General features: G+C 35.7%; 1 protein-coding gene across 6 annotated transcripts in view; it reads left to right on the top strand.

Moving 5' to 3' along the window:
- The window catches only part of LOC5569031 (PQ-loop repeat-containing protein 1), a 95101-nt gene that overhangs the window by 31549 nt on the left and 39698 nt on the right, over positions 1 to 23854 (top strand). For all 6 annotated transcript variants that reach the window (XM_021846180.1, XM_021846179.1, XM_021846178.1 and 3 more), the window contains exon 3: positions 19239 to 19375. In XM_021846180.1, the coding sequence (XP_021701872.1) occupies positions 19239 to 19375 (137 nt within the window). The remainder of the gene's footprint in view (positions 1 to 19238; positions 19376 to 23854) is intronic.

Genomic DNA, 23854 nt, shown 5'->3' with positions numbered 1-23854 from the left:
TGAACGTTAAGCTAGTGCTGCCTACGTTGCGTCGATCCGCCAAACAGAGAGACCTGTTGCTCATCGTGATGCCGCGCCGACTATTTTTGGCTGCGGGAGTGGAAATAGTTATTATTTTAAAAAGATATTTTTCATCTCATTTGGCAGACACATACATGTGGTGGCTACTGCTTCTGCTTACGGATACGGATAATCTGTTTGGCATGAGCCTGGTACCTGCCAATGCAATGTCGCCAACTACTTCAGGCAGCTTCTTGGACCGATTACGATTGTACAAAGCCAAGTTCCACTTGTTGTTTGCGTTCGGTTGTTTGTCCAATCATAAAGAATACTGAGGCAAAATTTGAAGAATGATAACAACGTAGAATTGTCGCAAAACAATTACCCTAAGGAGGCACTCTGAAGGAGGTACTATATTGCTTTGATGAAGGTTTGCGGTTGCAGTTCGAAGTTTCTCTTGTTTATTTTGCTCTCGAGTATTGTGCTCTTGCAAACTGTGTGATATGTGCTGATAGTGTACGTCAATGTTTGACGTGAGCACAGTTTTATTCAATTACGTCCTATTCTTTACCAATTTACGTTCGTTTTCAAAAAAGTTAGCTTAGTCAGATGAAAAGTTGTTCACTCAAATTCGTCAGTTGCTCTTACTTGACTGTTATTCTAAACGTGCACGGTTCGAAATAAGTTTTCCGTATATGTTTGGTATTGATTTTTCTGGAATCCAACGACGATGATGGTGATGTTTTCTTTTGCTGCTTCCCAGTGAGGGCTGTTTTTCTAGCTGAACATAACCGTCACATGTCACACGGAAGTTTTTGCTATGTGCAGTTCTCTGCTTTAGAGTTCAAGGTTGCTTTCGAGGTTTTTCTTGGTGGTGCAAGGGAAACGACCAAACGAGTGCATGAAGCGCAGTTGGTTCGTTCTAGCTATCCTTTTTGCAGGATTAAGGAATTGAAGGTTAAGAATATTCTTAGATTTAGAAGTACTATGGAAGAGCGCTGAAGAAATGCAATCATAGAATAATACCTATGATATTTGTGCATTTTTTAATATTAATTCTAATAAGATTCTTCCTTAGCCAAGTAGTTAGATTCTGCGGCTACAAAGCAAAGCCATGCTGAAGGTGTCTGGGTTCGATTCGCGGTCGGTCCAGAATCTTTTGGTAATGGAAATTTCCTTGACTTCCCTGGGCATAAAGTATCATCGTACCTGCCACACGATATACGAATGCGAAAATGGCAACTTTGACAAAGCAAGCTCTCAGTTAATAACTGTGGAAGTGCTCATTGAACACTAAGCTGAGAAGCAGGCTTTGTCCCAGTGAGGACGTAATGCCAAGAAGAAAAAAAGAAGAAGGATTCTTGGATGAATTCATGTCAGAATCCCAGAGTAACTATCAGGATCAATGTCTAAAGAAATATCTTAAAAAATTACTAAAGATATCCTCAGATAAATCTTAAGTAGAGAAATTCTCAAAAAGTTTTTCCAGAAAAACCCTAAAATAATTCCTGATAAGAATGCTTCAAACTATTCACCTAAAATATGGAAGCGCTTCGACGATTATTGGGGAAAAGCGCTGATTTTCGGCCTACAAAAAATCTGTGCCAATTTTCGGATTTTCATACAAAGTCGGTAAAAATCGTATGAACGGGTCGAAAATTATTGCTGGATTGAAAAATGATGCTTTTCCCCTAAGGCGTTACAAGATTAAGTGCAGCGATTCCAAACTTTAGGCAGCCTTTAATACGATTCATGTCTACCCTCAGTTCGTTTTCACCGGTGATATATGTTTTGATTCAATTGTGTAACAGATCTAATAAAAAGACCACCAAAAATAGAACAAATTCCATCCGCTTCCACTTGATCTAAACTCAATTTCAAATAAATTTTACATTAATTTAACATCATCTCTCCTGACTGATGGTGAAGCAAATCAAAAACATTTTTGTGGCGATCTGTGATAGTAATTACTGCTTTGTTTCAACCACGAATGGATTTTCTCGAAGTCTGCAATTTATCAAACTTTGGAAGCGGTGCATGTTCGTATTCCGATGTGCATTCCTGATCTCAACTTCCATAGTTGGACATCTTACATATTCTAAATTCATTAGGCGATTTCGACTTTCAGTCACGAACTATCATCATCAAAGTCCAGTCAATCCCCCTAGACATAGTTCAGACATTTTCTAGAAATTTCTCTTCGGATTCTTCCAGGGATCTTTCCGAGAACTCCACCTGGAATTGTTCCAGAGTTCCACCAGGGATTCCTTCTGCAATTCTTTCTACAAATAACTCCACTAGGGATTCCTCATAAGAAACCTAGTCATATTTTTTAGGCAATTTGTCCACCGGTTCCCACAAGAATTTCTCCAGAAGTTTCTTCAGGAATTTCTCAAGGATTTTCTCTAGGGACATATTGTCAGGAAATAATTTAGAGATAACTTTGAAAACTACTCCAGTGTTTTCTTGAACGATTTCTTCAAAAATTTCTCCAAGACATGATTTGGATATTTTTCACAAATTCTGCCAAGGATACATGCAGAGACTTCTCCAAAAATTTCTCCACAGATTCACCCAAGAATTTCCCTAGGGAAATTTCCCCGCCATTAAATACAGAGATTCTTTCGAAAACTCCTCCACGGATTGCAGTAATTCTTTCAAGGATTTTATCTTGACATAATTCATATATTTTCTAGAAATTTCTCCAAGTATTTCTATGGAGACTCCTGCTCGAATTCTTCCATAGATTGCCCCAGCGATTCTTCTAAGAAATCTTAATGGGACTCTTGCGAGGTTCCATCAGGGAGTCCGGCAACTTCTCGCAGGAATCCTCCACTGTATTTTTTCAGGAATTCGTATAGAAACTCCTTCAGCAGTTTTCAAAGAATTGCTATAGACAAATTACACCGCTTAATAGTTAAAAAAATGTTTCGATAACTCCTGCAGGGATTTTAGTAATTAAGAAATCTTAATGTGACTCTTGCGATGTTCCATCAGGGAGTCCGGCAACTTATCGCAGGAATCCTCCACAGTATTTTTTCAGGAATTCGTCTAGAAACTCCTTCAGCAGTTTTCAAAGGATTGCTATAGACAATTACACCGCTTAATAGTTTTCGATAACTCCTGCAGGGATTTTAGTAATTCAATCATAGATTTCACTTCGAAACTATTCAGATATGTTGCTGAAATTTCTCCAAGGATTCATTCTAGAATTCCCCCTGATATTCATCCAAAGTTTCTCCAGGGATGCTTCCAAGATTTACTCCTTCAATTTGTCCAGGAATTCCTAAAGAGGATCGCCCAGGAATTTCTCCTAATTTTTTTTCCAGGGGTTCTCTCAGGTTTTTTTTTTTCAAAATCCACTTCAAAGATATCTGGAGAAATTTTTCTTAGATCATTCCAGTAATTTCTTCAAGGCTTCCTTCAAAAAATCACCAAGAAATAGTTTAGATATAACTCACCCGGAATTCCTTCAGAGAATACTCCAGTAATTCTACCAAAGATTCATTCAGGCATTTATCCGAAAATTCTCACCGAGATTCCTTTAGGGATTCACCAAGGCTTTCCTCCAGGAATTCCTTATTCTCGAAATGATACAAAGATTGTTTCGAAAACTCCTACAAAGATTTCATTAATTCTTTCAAAGTTTTCCCCAAAACATAATGCAGATATTTCCAGGCAATTTCTCAACACATTCTTTCAGAGACTCCTCCAGAAATTACTCTAAGAATTCCACCAGAGTTCCTTTAAGGGTTCCTCTAAGAATTCCAGCTGCAATTGCTCTAAAGAAATTTTAAAGAATACTCAAGGAATGCGTAAAATGAATTCCCTTAGGAATTCTTCCAAGAGCTCCTTCAGAGCTTTCTAAACGTATTTCTCTAGCAATATTTCCCAATGCGATTATACAATAGTTATTTATGCAACAAGTTGCAAAATGATGATTTTTTCGGCACGAGTTGTACATTTATCCACAGTGTCTGCATATTTCAATATACAGTCAACAACGCCGATCCTCAGTAGGCTCCGTCATCGTTGAATTCTTCTTTGTGTGAATGTTTGTTTGACAATACATGCACGAAACTGGTAGAACGTGCATTCAGTTTTTCAATTACTTTTGCTACACTAATTCTCATCCACTACTGACATTCAAATTCAATTTCACTAGTGAAAAAAATCATTTCCGTCAGAATACCCCACAAAACATCCGCAAATTGCAAAAGTTGTATTTTTTTATTAAAAGACAATCATGATTCATCAACTGGAGGCATCACATTGCCGTTTTCTTGCACCAGTAATATAAAATTCATTTGTATTTTTTTATATTCAATTTTCAATTTCAGTGCCTCTAGGTGAAACTGAATTTTGAAATGACACCAACAGTGGGTGAAACTGAATGTGTGCGTGTGTTGCACCCACTCTCTTTCTCGTCGCATTCGCATTCGAAGTCAGATTGGCTTCTTGCTAGCGGAGTTTGTTTTTGTTCGTTTTCGCACTGATCGGGTATCATTCGGCTGAATTTTTACGACACTGTTTATCCAACGAGGCTCGCCGATTTGGATAAATACAACGAATGCTGAAAAACTCGAGTTTTGCAACGAGTTGCATACACCATTTTTTGCTATTACGAAAAATGCCGTTTAAGCTGGATCATTTCCAAAAGCACAAACAAACATTTCAACAGAAACCACGTGGGCATACATCCATGTGAAGTATCATTTCAGTATTTTTCAATCGCGTAGGCTGTGACATAGTACCTATCTACGAATGTCACAAATTTTCTAGTTCACATCATACAGACCCATATTCCCCCCCTGAACATGTAAGACGGGGCGTACAATAGCGGGTTCTGCTACCACCTCTACGAATGCTGGACGATCCGTTCCTAAACCATATTGGAAGATCGGTCAATCGCAGTCAATGCAGATCGCTGAAAATAGATTTTTCTCAGTATCCATGGAAGTAGGGCGCATTAGAACGCATCCGGGTACGAATCGAATGCACCACTTCCGAAGTTATCTCGCATAGATTCTGAGAAAAATCCATCTTCGGCAAGAAACCGATTCTATCTTTTTATCGCGCCGACAATATCACCAGTCTTGCATCTGGATTGCACATCAGTTATAGAATCATATGCTATGGCAGAATAGACTGGGATATTTGGCTGACGCCTCCCAAACAGAACCGAAAAGTGCTACTTTTCAGCACCGAAACCAGTGCTGAAAAGTAGCTCTTTTCAGCATTGTTTGTTTTGGTAGGAAAAGCAGGCCATTATGTTGTGCATCTGATCAATGAAAAGTTGATTGATTTGCAACGGAATCGCAAAAAGATCTTTTCGTAAAGTTCTGCAGGGACTACAATACTTTCTCCAAGGTTTTTTTTTTATATTTCTATTAGAATTATTACAGATAGTTTCCAGAAGTTTCTCTAAAGATTTTTTCTGGTAAATCTTTCAAAGATTTCTTCAAAAAAATCTTAAAGCGATTCCTCTATAGATTTCCTTCCTTGAATTCTTTTTAAGAGTACGTCCTAGGATTTGCTCAGGAATTACTACAGAAACTCCTTCAGGAGGTTTTCAACAAATTTATCGTCCAGAGAATGCAGTAAAGGTTGATTCGCACCTTTTACGAGGAGGGTCATTACGATCAAAGAAAAATTCTCCGGAATTTCAATTAGCAAATTTTTCTTGTGCTAATTTGATTCCGCTGCAAAATTTTTTTAAGAACCACTTTTGAATTTTTATTTAGGAGATCCTACAGAGATACTGCTGAGAATTCCTCTAGTGATTTATTCATTATTTTCGCTGAAAATTTTCATCCGGGTTGCACAACGAAATTATTCAACGATGACTACATAAATTCTTGTTGATTTCTTAGTGAGTTTTTTCAAAATTCATCATCCATCAAACAAATTCTTCCAAAGGATTTTCAAGGACTCCCATCATCGATTCATCTTAGGATTCCTGTAGAAGTTATACATGAAAACATCCATACGTCCTTGCACTAATCGCTCCTTATGCAGTATTTACCTTAAGAATCACTGCACGGAATCATCTAAGAGTTTCTGTTATAATTCCTCTAGAATTTCACCCAGGAGAAGCAATCTCAAAAGTATCTTTGAAGCAATTTCAGCAGATTTCCAAGAGATGTTTCTATAAAACTATATGTACGAATTTCTGGAAGAGTTTCCTGAGTAGTCTCTCCGAATACGTTGTCATTATAACTAAAAAAAAAATGAAAATAATCCTTCACAAATATTGGAAAATGCTTGGATGAAATTCTGTAAAAATCAAAAGAGTAGTTCATGGAGAAATATCGGAAGAAAGTTCTGGATAATTCTATTTCGTAATGGAAGAAATTGTACCATGAAAAAGAATACCTGGAAGAAGTCATAAAATTATGCCCAGAGAAATCACTGAACGAATGCCTCAAGAAATCTCAAGAGAAATTTTTCAAAGAATTCCTGACGGCTTTCCTAAAGGAATCCCATGAGGGGGAATTGTATGAAACCCAGGAGGAATTCCTGGAGAAATGAAGACTTCTTAAATAAATACAATAACTATGGAAATCCCGAAGAATTGCCTACAGGAATTAATGTGGGAATTTCAAAAATAGTTCTTTGAGAAAACTTGGAAGGTACATTTAAAGAAATTTCCAAAAGATTTTTTTCTGAAGATATCTTTGGGAGTATTACCAAAGTAATTTTTGGAGAAGTTTCTTTGAAAAAATCATGAAAAATCCAAAGATAAATTTCTGAAAAACACCTCCAGGAACGGTATCTGGAGGGGGTAAATAACTGGGAAAATCTGAACAGAAACATTTGTAGAACCCCTTGGATGGTTGATTTTGGTGAAATTTTCCGAAGAAATCACTTGCTGCATTCCTGGAGGACTCTCTGGTGCTATTCCTAGAGCAATTCCTAGTGGAATTCTCAAAAGAATCCATGGAAAAATTCCTGTTGGAATCCCTGAAGGAACTCCGAAAGAAGGGAACTAGGGAATTCTTGAAGCACTCCCATGTAAAACTACTGGGCCAATCCTGATGGATTCCTTGGCGAATTCCCTGGAAAATCCCTGTAATCCTGTTGGAATTTTTAGAGGAATATCATGGTAGAATTTCTTCACGAATATCTGGTGGAACTTCTGGAGAAATCCCTGATACAATTGACAGTGAAATCCTTATGTGAACTGCTGTAGGAACCCTTTAGTTACTTCTTGGAAAAATATCTTGCGAGATTACTGGAGAAATCTCTGGCAGTTTTCCTTGAAGAATTCCTGAAGGAATTACTGGCGCATTTTCTCGAGGAATTGGCAAAATTCCTGGAGAAATTACTGGCAGAACTCCTTAAGGAATTACTGGCAGAAATAATGAAGATATTGCTTGTGAAGTTTCTGAAAGAACCCCAGGTGAAATTTATGAAAGAATCCATAATGAAATTGCTGGAAAAAATCCTGTTTGAGTTCCTGAGGTTATTACTGAAGTTATCACTGGTGGGTTTGGAAAAAGATCACGGTTCATACAATTTTCAGCGGAATTATTTGACAAGATTTAAGAGGATTTCGAAAAGACTATCTTACAGAATCATTGGAGAAATTTTTGGAGGAACCCCTAGAAGTATTCCTCAAATTATACACTGAGAAACTCCGAGAAATACCGTTCTCTGTAGGAGTCATTGAAGTAATTTTCTAAATGAATTCCTGACGGAATTACTGGGGAAACTCTGGGAGAAATCCCAGAAGTAATTCGCAAAGGAGACTCCGGAGGTATTCCTGGAGGAATTTCTGGAAAATATCTGAATTGCTTTCTTGGAGAAATTCTTGAAAGTAATACAGGAATCCATGTAGAAGTTATCGAAAATATCTCTTATTAATTGTTGAAATGATCATAGAGAAATTCCATAGGAAATACATTATGTTGCTTATGGGGAAATCCTTGAAAAAATTCCAGAGAATTCTCGGAGGAACCCCTGGAAGAGTCTCAGGAGAAAATCCTTGAAGAAATTATGTAAAATGTGAAGGTGAATTTATTATATTATTTAGAATTTATATATTATTTAGCAGTGAAATTATCCTAGAGCATATAATTGAAAAATTCCTGAAGGAGTTAAAATAATTCATTGGAGGAATTGCTCAAAAAATGCTGGAGCCATGGGGGCTCCCTGTGGGATTTCTTGGAAGAATTCGTTAAAAAGTCTCAGGTGTACACGTTTCGAAAATATCTAAAATATTTCATGGCGAAAGTTTTGAAGTAATTATCTGTTGGATTTACTGCATTCTCTTGTCGAGTTTTCGAAAATAATCATTGAATCATTTCCTGTCGAAATGTTCCTCAAGAAATTCGTAGAAAACTCCCTGCAAGGGCTCCTGGAGTAATTCCTGAGCAAATCCTAGGACAAATCTCATGGAGAATTCTCGGAGGAATCTATGGAGGAATCCTTGAAGAAATTTCTAGAAATCGAATTCAGATATATGTCCAGGTGAAATCTTCGAAGGAATTTCTAAAATGCCTGAATTATTTCGAGAAATCTCTGTATAAGTTTGTGAAGGAAATCTGTGGAGAAATCCTTTGAAGAATTCTTTGAAGAAATCTTTGGAAGAATTACTGAAGGTTTCTGAGGGAATCCTTGAAAAAAATCCTAGAGGAATCCTTTTATTAAATTCTTTAGAGCAATTGCAAAACAGAGAAACTGAAGATGGAACTCTTGGAGGAACTCTGGAGGAATTCTAATAGAAATTTTTGGAGGAGTCTCTGGAAGAACCTGTTGAGAAATTTCTGGAAAATATTTGAATTATGTCTAGATGAAATCTTTGAAAGAATTACTGAAGTACATGGAGGATTTTTCGAAGCAATTTTCGTTTATTATTTCGTGGCGAAATTTCCCTAGAGAAATTCCGTGAGAAATCCCTGCAGGATCTTCTTGAGAAATACTGTGGAGGTATCCCTGGTGACATTTGCATGAGGAATTCCTGGAGTTAGCCTTCGTGAATCCCTAGAAGAATCTTCGTGAGAATTTTCGGAAGTATCTCTGGATGAATGTTTAGTAGAATATGTTGAGTATTCTCTGGAGGAATTCCGGGTGGATTATATTAAGATTTATTCTTGATGAATTCTTTGAAGAAAACCTTGAAGAAATAACTGGAATACCCAGAGAAAATCCCAAAAATATCTCTTATTTGCTGGCAAAATGATCTTAGAAAAAAAATTCGAGATGTTTTTGAAGTAGTTTTTGGAAAAATTCCTGAGGGGATCCTTAGAAATACAGGAGAAATTCTTTTCAAAAATATCTGAAATAATTCATGTTGAAATGTTTGAAGACTTTTTCTGAAGGATTTACCCTGTATATGTTTGTGAAGGAAATCTGTGAAGGAATCCTTTGGAATTCTTTGAAGAAATCTTTGAAAGAATTACTGAGGGTTTCTGAGGAAATCCTTGGAAAAATTCCTAGAGGAATCCTTTTGATAATTTTTTTAGAGCAATTGCAAAATAGAGAAACTGCAGATGGAACTCTTGGAGGAATCCTTGGAGGAACTCTGGAGGAATTCTTGGAGAATTTTCTGGAGGAGTCTCTGGAAGGACCTGTTGATAAATTTCTGGAGAATATCTGAATTATGTCTGGATGAAATCTTTGGAAGAATTACTGAAATACCTCCAAGTTTTCGAAGCAATCTTTGAAGTATTTCTTGGCGAAATTTTTATATTCAAATTATTTCTTGGTCAAATCTTTGAAGAATACCTTGAAGGAATTACAGGAATACCCAGAGAAAAACTCGATAACATCTCTTATTTCCTAGCAAAATGGTCTTAGAAAAACTACTCGAGATATCTTTAAAGTGGGTTTTGGAAAAAATCCTGAGGGGATCTCTGGAAAAAAAATCCAGGAGAAATCCCTGTGAGATCCTCTTCATAAATCCCTGAACAAATTGAAGGAGTAAATCCTGGAAGACTCCCTGGAGGAATCCCTAGAAGTTCTAGAAGAGTTCCACGAAAAATTTTCGAAAGAAAAAAAAAAAGGAAAATATCTGAATTATTTCGAGGAGTTTTTGAAACAATGTCTAAATTATTGAGCGATGAATTTTGCCTAGGAGTTACTAGACGAAGTCTTGAAGAAATTCTGTCGAGGAATCCCTCGAGAATTTGCAGAACTCCCCGATGGAACCTTGGAGGAGTCCCCTTGGGATTTCTTGCAAAAATCTCTGGAGACATTTGTGGAACAATTCGGGAAGGAGTCTCTGGAGGAATCTTTGGAGAAATTTGTGGAAAGTATCTGAATTATGCCAGGGTAAAATTTTTGAAAGAACTACTGAAATTCTTGGAGGAGTTTTCGAAAGAATCTATGAATTATTTGGCGGCTAAATTTTCCCAGAGAAATTCCTTGGGAAGTCCCCGAAGGATTTTATAGAGAAATTCCTGGATAAATTACAGAAGGAATCCTTGGTAGAACCCTGGAGAAATTCTCGTTATAAACCTGGAGAAATCCTTGTGGGAATCTTCGAAAGAATTCTTCGTTGAATCTGAGGAGAAATTTCTGGAGAAGTATCTGCATGTATCCTTGGAGGAATTTGTCGATAATATCTTAATTATTTCTTGGTGAAATCTTTGAAGAAATCCTACAAGGGGGTTTAGGACATTTGGTCGAATGACATTTGGTTGAAGGGACTTTTGGTTGAATGGACATTTGGTCGAATGAACATTTGGTCGAATGGCTTTGGAACGTCTAGCCAAATGGAATATGGTCGACCAGACATTTGGTTGAAAATTTTTTTTGGTAATGGTTTATTGGAAAACCAATTTGACCGAATCTATGACATTCGGTCGAATGACATTTAGTTGAAGGTACATTTGATCGAATGGACATTTGGTCGAAAAGAATTTAATTGCTTTCTTGCACGACTTCCAAACAAAATCGCTTGACTTCTGGCATTTTCGACGAAATTTTATTTTTTGTCATTCCAATTTGCCCAACAGATACAGAACTTAATTGGATTTTTTTTTCACAATAGATGAAAATTGGATCTCAAGAAGTCAATAATGGGCTTTAGGACATTTGGTCGAAAGTACATTTGCTCAAAGGGACATTTGGTCGAATAGCTTTAGTATATTTTGTCAAATGATATTTGTCCAATGACGTTTAGTCGAACGCAGATTTGGTCGGAAGCTTATTTTGTTATTATCTGCATATTATGCATTTTTATAATAAGAATGGCCATGTCATGTTCGATTGATAATAAGTTGATTATTAATTCAATCGAAAATAATCAAACAAGAGAAGTTTATTTATCTTGTGTATCGCGTGTCGCGAGAAGAGTCAACTGATGTGACAAAAAATAACTTGCTTCCATTTGAAATCAGCTCGTCGCGATTCATCCGATTCTCAGAATAAGGGTGAATGAAAAAAATCAAAATTCGTCAAAAACGCCAAGCTTTCAGTTTGTGCAAGAAAGCAAGTAAATTCTTTTCGACCAATTGTCCATTCGACGAAATGTCCATCCAACCAAATGTACTTTCGACTGAATGTCATTCGACCAAACGTCATTCAACCAAATGCCATTCGAACAAATGTCCCAAAGCCCATTAGAGTGCCTAAACTAGTTTTAAAAAATACGTGAATTCTTGCAGAAACTTCTGAGTTAGATACATCGCAGACTTCGAGAAAATCCGTTCTGTCAACCAACAAACAGTAATCGCCGTATTCACTATCACAGATCGCCGCAAAAATGTGTTTAATTTAATCAGGCAGGAGAGCTGTTGTTAAATTTATGACAAGTTTATTTGAAATGGAATTTAGATCAAACTGCGGTGGAAACGGATGAGATTTGTTATATTTTTGAGGGTCTAATTTTTGGAACTGTTATTCAATTAAACCATAAAAATGGAGCAGCGGTGAAAACGACATAATATTTTTGTATAATTACTTTCACAAAATAAAATTCTGGTAGCAGTTAGAATTTCCCTTCGCCAGATCCAAGCTATTCTCAAGTAAACTTCGTCGAGCATGCCCTTTTCGTGCAACATGTAACGTTAAGGTTAAAAACAGAAGAAAATTTTGAACCCCCACCACCATCAGATTTTCGCGGTTACTCTGAATAGAAAATCAATAGTTGCATACCGAGTACATGATCTTGAGCGCAGTTTTCGTTGAGCATGGTTCCCCACACGTGTGCCACAAACCGCGATGGCTTTCGTTCGGGGAATTTTCGAGCTTGATTAATTTTTAACAACATCGGTTGAAAAGTTTCCCTACCTCCACAAAAAAAAAAATCGCGAATTTCCGCTGAGGTTTGCCGTCACTCCTTTACTTGCGGTAAGCCTCTGTTTTTAGACTTACCGCATCGCACAACTGCCAATCGATTGTTCGAAAATTCTATCACGTTTCCATATTATATTATCATTTCGGTGCCGTACGTTTGGTGTTCTGTAGTTTATGGCGCGGCGTCTTCCATCGAGTGCCCATTTAGGACCGGCAGGTATTTGCACGATGACGCTGGAAATTGCAAACGAGCTGTAGAGGTACTCCAACCGAGTCGAAGATAATGAATAAAAATGTGGCGACGTGCGCAGTTTGAAACTTTTATTTAAATTTAAACACGACTTTTTTCAGCTTGTGATGCAATGCTTCGAGAGACTTGAAATTTTAATTAAGGATGTGCAATAATCTATTTGGAATTGGAAGATTCTTGATTTGAATTCATGATATATCATATGCCATGTTTATAATATTTAAAAAATACGAATCGCAAAATCAACATTGTGACTCATGATATCATAACTTCAGTGTGTTTTTATCTTACGAAAATTTAATATGATTTGGACTCATGATATCATCATGATTCAAATGCATGAAATCATGATTCGCGCTTTCATTTATCAAGAAAAAAGGAAATGCCAGAACGGTCCTTCAACCAAGAACCTTCTGATTGAGAGCCACATACTTGACCACACAACTACATCGTCGTATTATAGTATGGATGAACGATACAAATAAGTTGATACAAAGCTCACCACTCAGTATTGTTACAATTAATGTTATACAGTCGCCTCTCCACATCTCGATATCGAAGGGACCATCGAGATAGAGAGAGAACGAGACATAGAACAAATTTTTAACGAATACTAGATTGAAAATCACTCCGTTGCCAGGAAAATCAAAAACAAACAGATGTCATTTCGTCTTCGCAAATTGTTTTGAATCTCTAAAATCTAGTCTAGTAGCCTTTGATAATGGGCATATCGACATACGGAGAGAAAATTGGGAACGAAAATCACATCGAGATAGGGAGATATCGAGATAAGGAGGATATCGAGATATGGAGAGTGAAAATGTATGCAGATTGAAGGGACCGAAAAAATCATCGACATAGGGAGAGATATCGAGATGCAGAACATCGAGATGTGGAGAGTCGACTGTACTTATTATGACTCTAGAGATCATGATTTAACGTCATGATATCATAAACGATTAATAATTTTCAGAAACTCAGAAAGAAGATTCAAGAATCGAATTTTTAAACGTGTGCGCTTCTGAAACATTTCAAATCCAACTTCTTATTCCGTCCAACTGTAGAATCACATAACATCAATCAACCGAGACGTAGTTTCCGGCAATGCAATCTTGAGCGATACATCTCATTCCTGTCACCGGCAACAAATTGCTCCGAGTGACAGTTTCTTTTGGTTGCACATTTTAATTTCAACCACGGCTTCCGTTCCTTTTTGAACGCAGTATCTAAGACCGGCAGTATGCGAAATTTAAGCATATGCATTTGGAAAAAAAATAATAGAGTAGGGTGGGGCAAAAGTTTTTTTTTAGGATTTCTGACTCAATTTAAAACAAATGTTCATGGTCATGGTGATTTGAATGCTGTTAAAGTAAGAGACTTTCACTTCAAATATTAAAGAACTCGATTGTTATTTGGAAAAGTTTTAGATATTTGTTTTTTTTTACGAGAATTTATATAATTTTCGATATAACTTCCATTGCATGGAACAAAATAAATGAAAATCTCACATGAGATGTGTATTCTTAGGACTATAGTTTTTCTAGAAATAATGATTATAAGGACACTAGGGCCGAACTTCTGCCCCACCTTCCCCTAGACTCCCATACGTCCAACCTCTAAGGGTGTTTGGCCACCCACGCCTCGACTGTTTGCACGGTTTGGTCACCGCTGCCGCTGTCGTCATCCTCATGGCATTGGTCCATTTTTATACAATCGCCATGATCAAGAGCACACCGACAAATGTACACGAGTCAAGTGCTCCGGTGGAACATCGACCAGCCTAGATTAGATCCATAAATCATTCTCTCCCTTGAGAACACTGCACAAACTATTATGAACTGACTCATTTGAATTGATCGATTGACTGAAATGAATAAATTGCATCTAAATTCGATCATTCGATTATGAGTTGGCACCGACGTCGGTTTTGATTGCGTTATTTTTTGCTCTCAGTTTATCGTTGATTGATTCGTAAACACAGCTGACGTCACTGCACTGGCCTTGCACTTACAAACTTCGCAAACCGCACAACCGGTTTAGTCCAATGCAAATCGATTTTACTGAACTTTCGATGTTTTGAAGTTTCATCTCGTGTGGTTGTGACCCATAAAATGCTAGTGGTGAGGCAGCCTTTCTCGTATTACACAAGAGCTCAAATATAATTGTTGTGATAAGCAATCAGTTTTATTCATTGATGTGAACCTGATTGAGAAAAAAATAATACCTAGATCTGCCAAATGATACACAGACTGAACATTTGAAAACGGCAACATCCCAAGTGAGAATTCTTAAGAACGAGCCTTTGATCTTCAAATAAATTTTCAGGCTGGCCATGTTGTATGATGTACCAATATGGACTAGCTGTTTTAATGCCAGAAAGTAAGCTCTACAGAGGATTCAAAATAAAATTTTAAACATTATTTTGCGACTCCCTCCCTGGTATAATAACTTGGACTTTACTTCCTTCCGAAGGACTTTCTTTAGGCAAAGCTGTCCAATGTTCGGCCCGCAGGTTGATTATTCAATAAAGTTGAAGTTAGAACAACCCAAGGCTAACTGTATTAGTTTTCAATTTAGTAGCTAGAATTTAAGCACTATCGATTGGAGTTTTAATAATGGTTAAAATAGCTTTATACATAAATCAGACTTGTGAAGATCGATTTGAGATTCATTATAAAAAAATAAGTCCATTAGAACAATTTTGTTAAAATTCCAACAACAAAAATTCTATCATGGCTTCCTTCAACTTTCGATGAATGATATCTGGTCAAAAGTCATCGCGAAAAGGCTACGTTTTCAAACATTATTTCACGGAATCTTAGGCCAATATTCGCACAGATTCCAGGAAATAAATTTCACCAATATCTGTGAGTAATTTACGCAGAATTTTTGACTGGATTTTAAAAATAGACAGGCTTTTTACAAAATCTTGAATAGGATTTGAAAAAAAAAATCTCGACACAACGTTCACGGGTAACATCTCACACGTAATCTCAGAAACTTAATCATGATTTCATAGATTTCTAACCTGGATTTTGATTGAGTTTAATACGTAACTTTCTAAAATCCTTGACAAGTTTTCAATAAAACCATATGTAAGATTTTGTAAGATTGTTAGGTGAATTTATAATTGAATTTTGAGCAAATTTCTTTTGCAAATTAGACAACTTACTCAAAGGATTCTGCGAATTCTAAATGAATATTTGGCGACATTTTGAAGGGAATCAAAGCGCATTTAATTAAAATCCTGTACAGCATTCTCACTTAAATATGACCAAAATTTTTATCTAGGATTTTCACATTTCGCGTCATGATTTTCACAAAATCTTTTGCAGGATTTTGAAATCAAATTCTGAGAATGAACTTAATAAATTTATGTAGTAATTTCACAAATGCTGGGATTGATTCTTCAAAATATTCTGTGCTAGGTTATTACATGATTTCGAACAGGATTCTTCAAATACAAAAAATATACAGATTTGTTTCATTCACTTATTTTTATCAGATTCCATGATCTTCAGTTACCGTAGTCCGGGACAAATTGATAACTATTTTACATCTTTTTGTTATGCAACCTTTGAAATTCAAATATTATCAAATTATTTTTGAAAAAAAATAATCAGTGCTTAATAGACCTTTATCAGTTTCTGTGATCGTATTTTTCTGAAATAAAATATAATATGTTATAATATTAGTGAATATAACACATTGGGGCGAAATTGATCACCATATAACAAAGCAGGTTTTAGAATAAAAAAATATTATGTACTAAATTTGAGCCTTCTGAATCTTAACATTATATCAATGTTTTTATAATTCGTGTGTTTAATAATTTTATTGCAAGATTTAACTTTGTAAATCTGAACAATATGCCTAAATGTAGGCGATTTCCTTTGAAATAATGAGGTTTTATGAGCAAAATAGAGCTCAATAAAAATGAAATGGACCTTCATTAGACATCTATAAACAAGAAAACGTGGAATGTTTATGATTTCAACGAAACATTAAGCATCCTTGGAGGGAAATGATATTTGGTACTGATCAAATTCACCTCAGTGATTATTTTACCCTCAAATTACGGTATTATTTTTTGTCAGATTTCATGCAAATACTATGCAATCAAAAACGTGGCCCGTCACACAAAATGCTTTCAGAAATTTGGCCCACGGTTGGGTGGGCCTGCTTAAAGGTCTTGAGTGATTATCTCTGGGATGGGGATCGATCATGGACGTGACTCGGCGTTAGAGGCGAGTGTTCTAACCACTACATCCAAGGATGAAGGGCGGCTGTCAACTGGAGTAAAATTGAAAAGCCGTCAACCTAAGTCCAGAACCAGTTTTAAGGCTTAACGAGGAAAAGTAAAAATCATTATTCGCTGAATTACAGGTAACCAATGCGCTTGAAAGAAATTGTTTGCAAGCAGTTATTTGCTATTTCAATAGAGATGCTTTGTAGTCTTATTGCATAATTTTGAGCAGAATCAAGGAACGTAGGAATTGCTGTCAAACTTCTTGGTGCGATACTTGATAAGTTTTCAGTAAGATTCATGGTAAATTCTAACTAAAACATCTTTGGGAAACCAATTTAAAGGTTAGAATATCTCTAGCTGTTGATGAATGTTTGGTATTTTTTTATCGGAAATACGAGTGGTTTCCAACTAAAATTCTCGACAGAATCATTGAAATTCTTGTTTTGCGGACTCCTGGAGCTATACTGATTTTTGGTGAAGCAAAGATGGTTAAAAGGAATAAGATGACCGACTCTTTATTTTTCCATACATTTTGCCGACGACACACTATTCAAGTAACACTAATGCCATCTGTCGAGTGAAGAGCGCGCAAACTTTATTTTCGGCTGAATGCAAATCATCGTGCAATAGGCAAATATAATGCGCCACCATCATAGAGGTCGCTGGGGAAGAAGGAGAGAAATGTCACTGACAATGTTTGTTTACATCCAAAATTCAATTTTTCAATCCAAAAATTAGATCATAATCAATTAATCATTGAACTATTTTCCATTGGCATAATCATTTTGACCCTTTATTCTTGCGATACGCGTGAATTTAACAACAAATTTAACCACTAACAAAGAATCCGGAAATTCATAACCTATGTTGCCAAACACAAATTTCCCAATTTTATTCCGCTAAGCCATTAAGACCCACCTATTCGTCCTAGATGATGAGGAGGTCGAAGTGGAAAAATGACTCAATCAGTGATTTTTCCACTTCGACCTCCTTATCAACTAGGACGAATAGGTGGGTCTTAATGGCTTGTTACTCTCTTATACTCTTCTGACTGCAACTTATAAGCATTAACAGAACAGAGATTTTTTTCATAATTTTACCCATAATTTGTCCATCTTTACCACGCGTAATGAGTTAATTAGTTTAACTACGAATTCTCATGCTCATGTTCATGCTAAACCTCCATTTTACGAAATGTGTCATTCTAGTATGAATTTTTGTCACACCCATTGAATTTTTTTTTGTGAGTTATATTTTGATAAGTTCTTTTGAGAAAAAGGGAGGTATTGATGAAAATGTACCAAACAGCTGTCAAAATCATTAGATAAGCCAACAGATATGCACAACCAAAAAATCACGTCTGGAATGTTCCACAAAAATCTAACGAAAAATTTCGCCTCAGGCAATTTGTCAGACTTTCCCAGGAATTCGTTGAAGGTTTTCTCGAGGATCATCTTAGTAAATTTCTCAAAATTTTATATATTTTTTTTTTGAAGCGTTCCTCATTGCAAAGTTTCAGATAATTCGATCGAGAAAAAGCTCACATGCCAAAGTAAATCATAGAAGTGCCAAAGTAGTTCTTTGCCCTACACGGATACTTTATCTTCGGAGGTGGATAAACAATAATTGCTCCAATGAATATTGGTACGTACAAACTGGCTGATGAATGTCGGCACATGGCAGCTTTATGGAGTCTGGAATCTTTATGAATGGAAGCAATCGTTTCTTCAATTGTATTCTCGCTTGTTTGTACTTCGCTTTATGAGGGCCATTAATATGATGCTTATGTGTAAATCAAATGGATTGGAAGTTGTTGAACTTGTACTGGAACATATGGGGCAGTTAAATTGTTATCATAGATCTAAAATTACAGTTTTTAATTCAATCATTGATCGTCAATCTTAATCATAACGTTTTCATTATTTAATCATCATCGATCATCATAAGAAAAATCTGTAATCAATATCTCATAATTTATCAATCATTATTGAATTTTTATGAACATAATGTCTAGATTCTCGGTAGTTGTTATTGTAGTTGTCAATTTTAAATGAAAGTTTAGATTAGCAACTATAATGTGTATGTTTATGAGATAATTTGAATACAATATTGCCACGTTGCAATGCATCCGGAACTCTCGATTTGTGTAAATTCCAACATCGGTTTGCATTGCCCTTCAAACGAAACTATTTTCGGAATAAATTCAATCGGAAATGGCAATTTTCTCCGTTTCTTTCCGGTCGATAAACAACATTTTTTCTTCTTCCGTGTGCAAACATTTGAAAAAAGTCTTCAAGCGATATGGAACACGCCCCGCAGCGTCATCGTTTGCAAATATCCTATTAGGAGAATTATGTTTCGCTACGGTTTTTCGCGTTACGCTGATAATCAACCAATATTGTGTTCGCTTATTGTTGTGGCGGCAAATGTATTCCAAACAAAACACATGCCATAATATGTTTCTTTATCGTTTTTTCCATTCGTTCTATGTTGCAGGTTCTCCAGCCGGTTCGAGATTCCTCTGCTGGTGCAAAGTGTCGTCATGAACATAACCATGTTCATAATGATCCACCTGTGCGTTACGGTGCGACGTAACAATGCCATCATGCGGACGCGAGAACGTGTGTTCTCAGGTAGGTTGGGTGTTGTGTCTTTTGAATGGTTGAAGTTTTTTTTTCTTTTCAGTTTTCAATAGTTTCCAACGTTACAGGAAATGTGTAGTTTTCGTATTGGCTTGTAAAAATGCTTTATTTTCCAGCTTCAAATTGAACTGTTCCGTAGGAAGCACGGGAATTGCTTCCCATCGACAAAAGAATATGCTAAAAAAATTTTTTGTTCAAGCTACAACTTTGGAGGATAACTTAGCAGAGAAGCGTGCCTTGGTTCGAAGACGGATCGGTTGTAGAAAGCAGGGCTGGTAGCAGGTTTCTTTTTAGTGGCTTCCCAAGCAACCCATAGTCTTAATTCGCATTTTCGGGCTCGTTAGCCAAAAACGCTTCTTTCGAAAGCGAAAAAAAATTAAAACTGTCATTGAACTTAATATAGAGAGAGTGAATTTAACTTCACAGAAGGACCAATGATTCTCCTTGGATGTAAGAAGGGTTAAGTCTTGGACCAATGCACGTTAATAAAAATCAAGTTGGTCTATAAAAAGGCCTATGTCCGTTTGAAAATCGAAAATGGTCTAAGCTCATAATAAGTTATACAAGCTATTCTCATAATTTTTCACCACATTTTTGGCCATGTCAGAATAACATCAAATTTGATGTTATTAACATCAAATAACATCGGAATCATCAAATTTTTGAATTAATCAAATTGATTGATTTGAACACTGGGAAATAAAAATGTGGTGAAAATTTTTATCAAATTTCATCACATCTGATGATATGGGAATTGACCCTTTTTTATTGTGACGCGGGAAATCTTCGAAATCATGTCTGAAGCAAACTTTGGGAAATACATGCATACATTTTTTATGTAATTCTTTAAGGCCGCACGGGACGTCATCATAATTACCCTATCCATTTCAAGAAGCAATTCCCAAGAAGAATGTATCACTATGATTCTATATATGTAGTGCACAACTCAATAAGACGAGATTTGCTTCCACAAAATTTTTTAATAATGATAATAATGATAATTGTTAGAGTGAGACGAAAGATAGGGAAAATAACACGGTCTCCCGTGTCACCTTAAAAATATTATGGAAAATACATTGCTACAGTAATACGAGCAATAATACTTGTCGTGATGGTACAATGAATTTAAAAAAAAGTCTCAGAAAAACTTCTAAGCATGCGCTTAGAGAAATGTCTAGTCATATTCTATGTGAGATCAAGATCTTATTTCTATTTCCAGTTAGTTTTATTTCTCATTCCGGTTTGTTCTCTTTCTCGTCTCATTTTTCAAATAATAGGGTGATCAAAATAATTTGGACAGACCGTTACGCATATATAATTTGGCCATTTACGGCAAAATCAAATGGAAGTGGCCAAATTATATACGCGTAACGCTCTGTCCAAATTACATAAAACACCCTAGGTCCCAAAAGTTCTTATAAAACACTTAGTCGCTACCAGCCCTGAGGAAGGCTATAGATCCAATTACGTACAACTGTGAGCCGTGTGAGCTCGCCGAGGGCAATCGTGACGAATTCAGTTCATACGAGATTAACCGTATTTGTTGTTCAAGAGAACGAAGATAGCATTCAGTTCACTATACCTACTGTGACTGTTATCGCCACTTCGTTCTGGACATCGTTGCAACGTTTCCTAAGCAGTAGTACTCGCTGAGACGGTTACCGTAGATTTATTGCGATTAAATTGAACGTGATGTGTGGGTCTAGGTCGTCCAACAGTGAAATGTTTGTGGGATTGATAAGATGATAGCTTATTTGCCTAGTCGTCTGTTTTATTATCAACGTTTGTTGAACCAATACCATTGTCTAGCACTAATAAATAAAGATGTTGGATCGTTCATGAATGGGACAAGTGAGCAGTAAAACGGTGCTCGCATAATTATAGTAGGGTTTTATTTATCAATGACAGAAAAAAAACACTGGTTTTCTATTTTTAAATGATAACTCACTTGCTTTTTACTGAATTGATTTTTGTTTCTAATTTGTAGAATAAATAGAAATTTCATAAAATAACAAGAAAATTTCTTTTAACAGATAATATCGTTAAAAGAAATTTTCTTGTTATTTAGCAAGTAAAAGCTTTCTAGCACATTCTCATCGTAATATGTTGTTTTCATCACGTCAATCTGTCATGAAAGTGCCTACTTTCCTACACACAATTGTGCAGTGTCTTTATAGCCATTATGCAATTGTTTTAAGTTGCGTAATCAATCATTTCATATCAATTTTTAAAAATTTCAAAACGATGATGAATTGATTTGATTTCCGATACCCTGATGTGGTCTTCTACTAGGTTGCAAAAAATGTTGTACGCAACTCGTTCCAGAACTCGATTTACTACTATACTACTATTTTGCTACTATACTACTATTTTGCTCATTTTTTTCTTCATTGTTAAAATTTTGCTTCTGAAACTATGTTGTCGATTTTTTTCTTCATTGTTAAAATTTTCAGTCCTAAGCTGAAAGGAATAGGTAATTGTGTCGTCATAATAATTCTATTCTAGAACTGTTGAAATCAAACACTCAGGATTATCTGGAATAACGCGTTTGAAACCATAAATAAGTTGCTGTACATAAATCTAGACTTTGGTGCACTTATTATAGGAATCAACCAACGAAATAAAACCTTCCGAAAAATAATTCATGAATTTTTTTAGGGATACTTCAAAAATTCATCCAGGAAATTTATTATGGATCTATAAAGTTCTACTGAAGATTAAACGATTCTCCTAGAAAATCTTCTAGGAACCCTACATGAATTACCTAATAACAGTATATAGCAGAAATTGTTTTATGACGTGCTCCGAGTTTCCCAAAGAAGTTCTTAGATATTTCACTTACCATCTTCTCTAAAATTGGTTCATGAAGATCTCCTATACTGGTGTAATATTAATTCATATAGAATTTTCTAGAATGTAAACGAATTTGATGAAGAAATGCCCTAAAATAAGGGCTGGTAGCAGGTCTTTTTTTTTTAAGTCTCCATTTATAACGAAAGGTCTCTTAAGTCACTTTTTCAACCAAAATAGTCTCCAAAATTTCTTTTCCATTATTCTGTATGTTGTAAATCCTGCTGCCAAATTCTAGAGGTTCCTGGGAAACCTTCAGAGATTATTCAGCGACTATTTCACAAGTCCTTCGGAAATTTCTTCTCCGATTCCTCGAGAAAAAGCATCATCAATTTATCTAGTACTTTCTACAAATATTTCTTCTAGATTCGTTTCAGGGACTCCTTAAGAGATCCCTTCAGAAATTCCTCTAGTGATTCCTCCCCCAGAACTTATTTCAGTGGTGATTCCAAAAATGCGTAGAGAAAATTGTTCCAGAAAATGATGGGGAATCCTACAATTCTACCTTCTGTAAGTTCAACAATGACTGCTGTTTTTTTTTTCATGGGTTTATATCAGGGTTTCTTGACTAGTTCTTCAACTGATTTCCCCAGTTGTTTATATAGAAGATCTTCGAAAGATTCTTAAAGGTGTTCTTTCAAGAATTTCCACAGATAATCATTTCGTTTAAAAAAAGAAAGTGTAACTGTTTACAGGCATTTTTATATGGTTTCCGTAAAGAATTCATCCACGTTTACATCAGTAATTGCTCCAAATATTCCTCAAGGCATTATTTGAGGAAATGTATCAATGACTTTTCAGGAATTCCTCAATAAATCCGATAAGATTCCTCAAGAAGATCACCCTCAAAATTATCTATGGATTCCTCCAACATTACATACAATGTTTGCTTCTACAGTGCTTAAAAAAAATCGAGTGTATTCTTAAGTAAAATCTTCATGAATGCCATAAAAGTTCATTTCAGGTTTCACCCAAGCCAATACTATAGTAATTATTCCAGGAATTCCTCCGATCATTCCGATGCAGAAAATTATCTAGAGCAATTTATCTACTTTAGAATTTAATCAGATCAGCTTCATCAGATGTTGCTTTAGGATTTCCTTCTGAATTAATTATGAATTTAAATAAACATTGATAATTTCTTAACAAATTCTCGACATTTTTCTGGAGACATCATTGAAAAATTACGTGAAAAATTTCTGAAATAATTCCTGAAGGAATCTTAGGAAGAATATCTCCAGTAACTGCTTATGGTATTCTTAGGGCAATTTCAATTGAAATCCCAAAGTAATCCTGAACGAGAATTTTATAGAAAATTCTACAAAAACCTTGGGGAAAATACTCGTTGAATCCTTAAAGATGTTTAAAACTAGAAACTTGAAGGAAGTCTTGAGAAAACGATGATACAATCATTGGATAAATTCCTGAAGAAGTTAGGACTCTCTTGATAAAAAAAATCTGAAAGAAACTTTGGAAAAATTTCTGATAGAATTCTAAGGTAATTTCTGTTATAATTCTTAGCTAAACTCTTGAATTCTCATAAACAACTAAAACGAAACACTTGGAGGGATTGCTTAAAAAGTTCGTAATAATCACAAAATGTCTGGTAAGATTGATCTC

Source organism: Aedes aegypti, chromosome 2 (genome assembly GCF_002204515.2).
Source record: "Aedes aegypti strain LVP_AGWG chromosome 2, AaegL5.0 Primary Assembly, whole genome shotgun sequence".
Lineage (NCBI taxonomy): Eukaryota > Metazoa > Arthropoda > Insecta > Diptera > Culicidae > Aedes > Aedes aegypti.
Note: the sequence above shows the minus strand (reverse complement) of the source record. Positions and strands in the feature narration are given on the sequence as shown.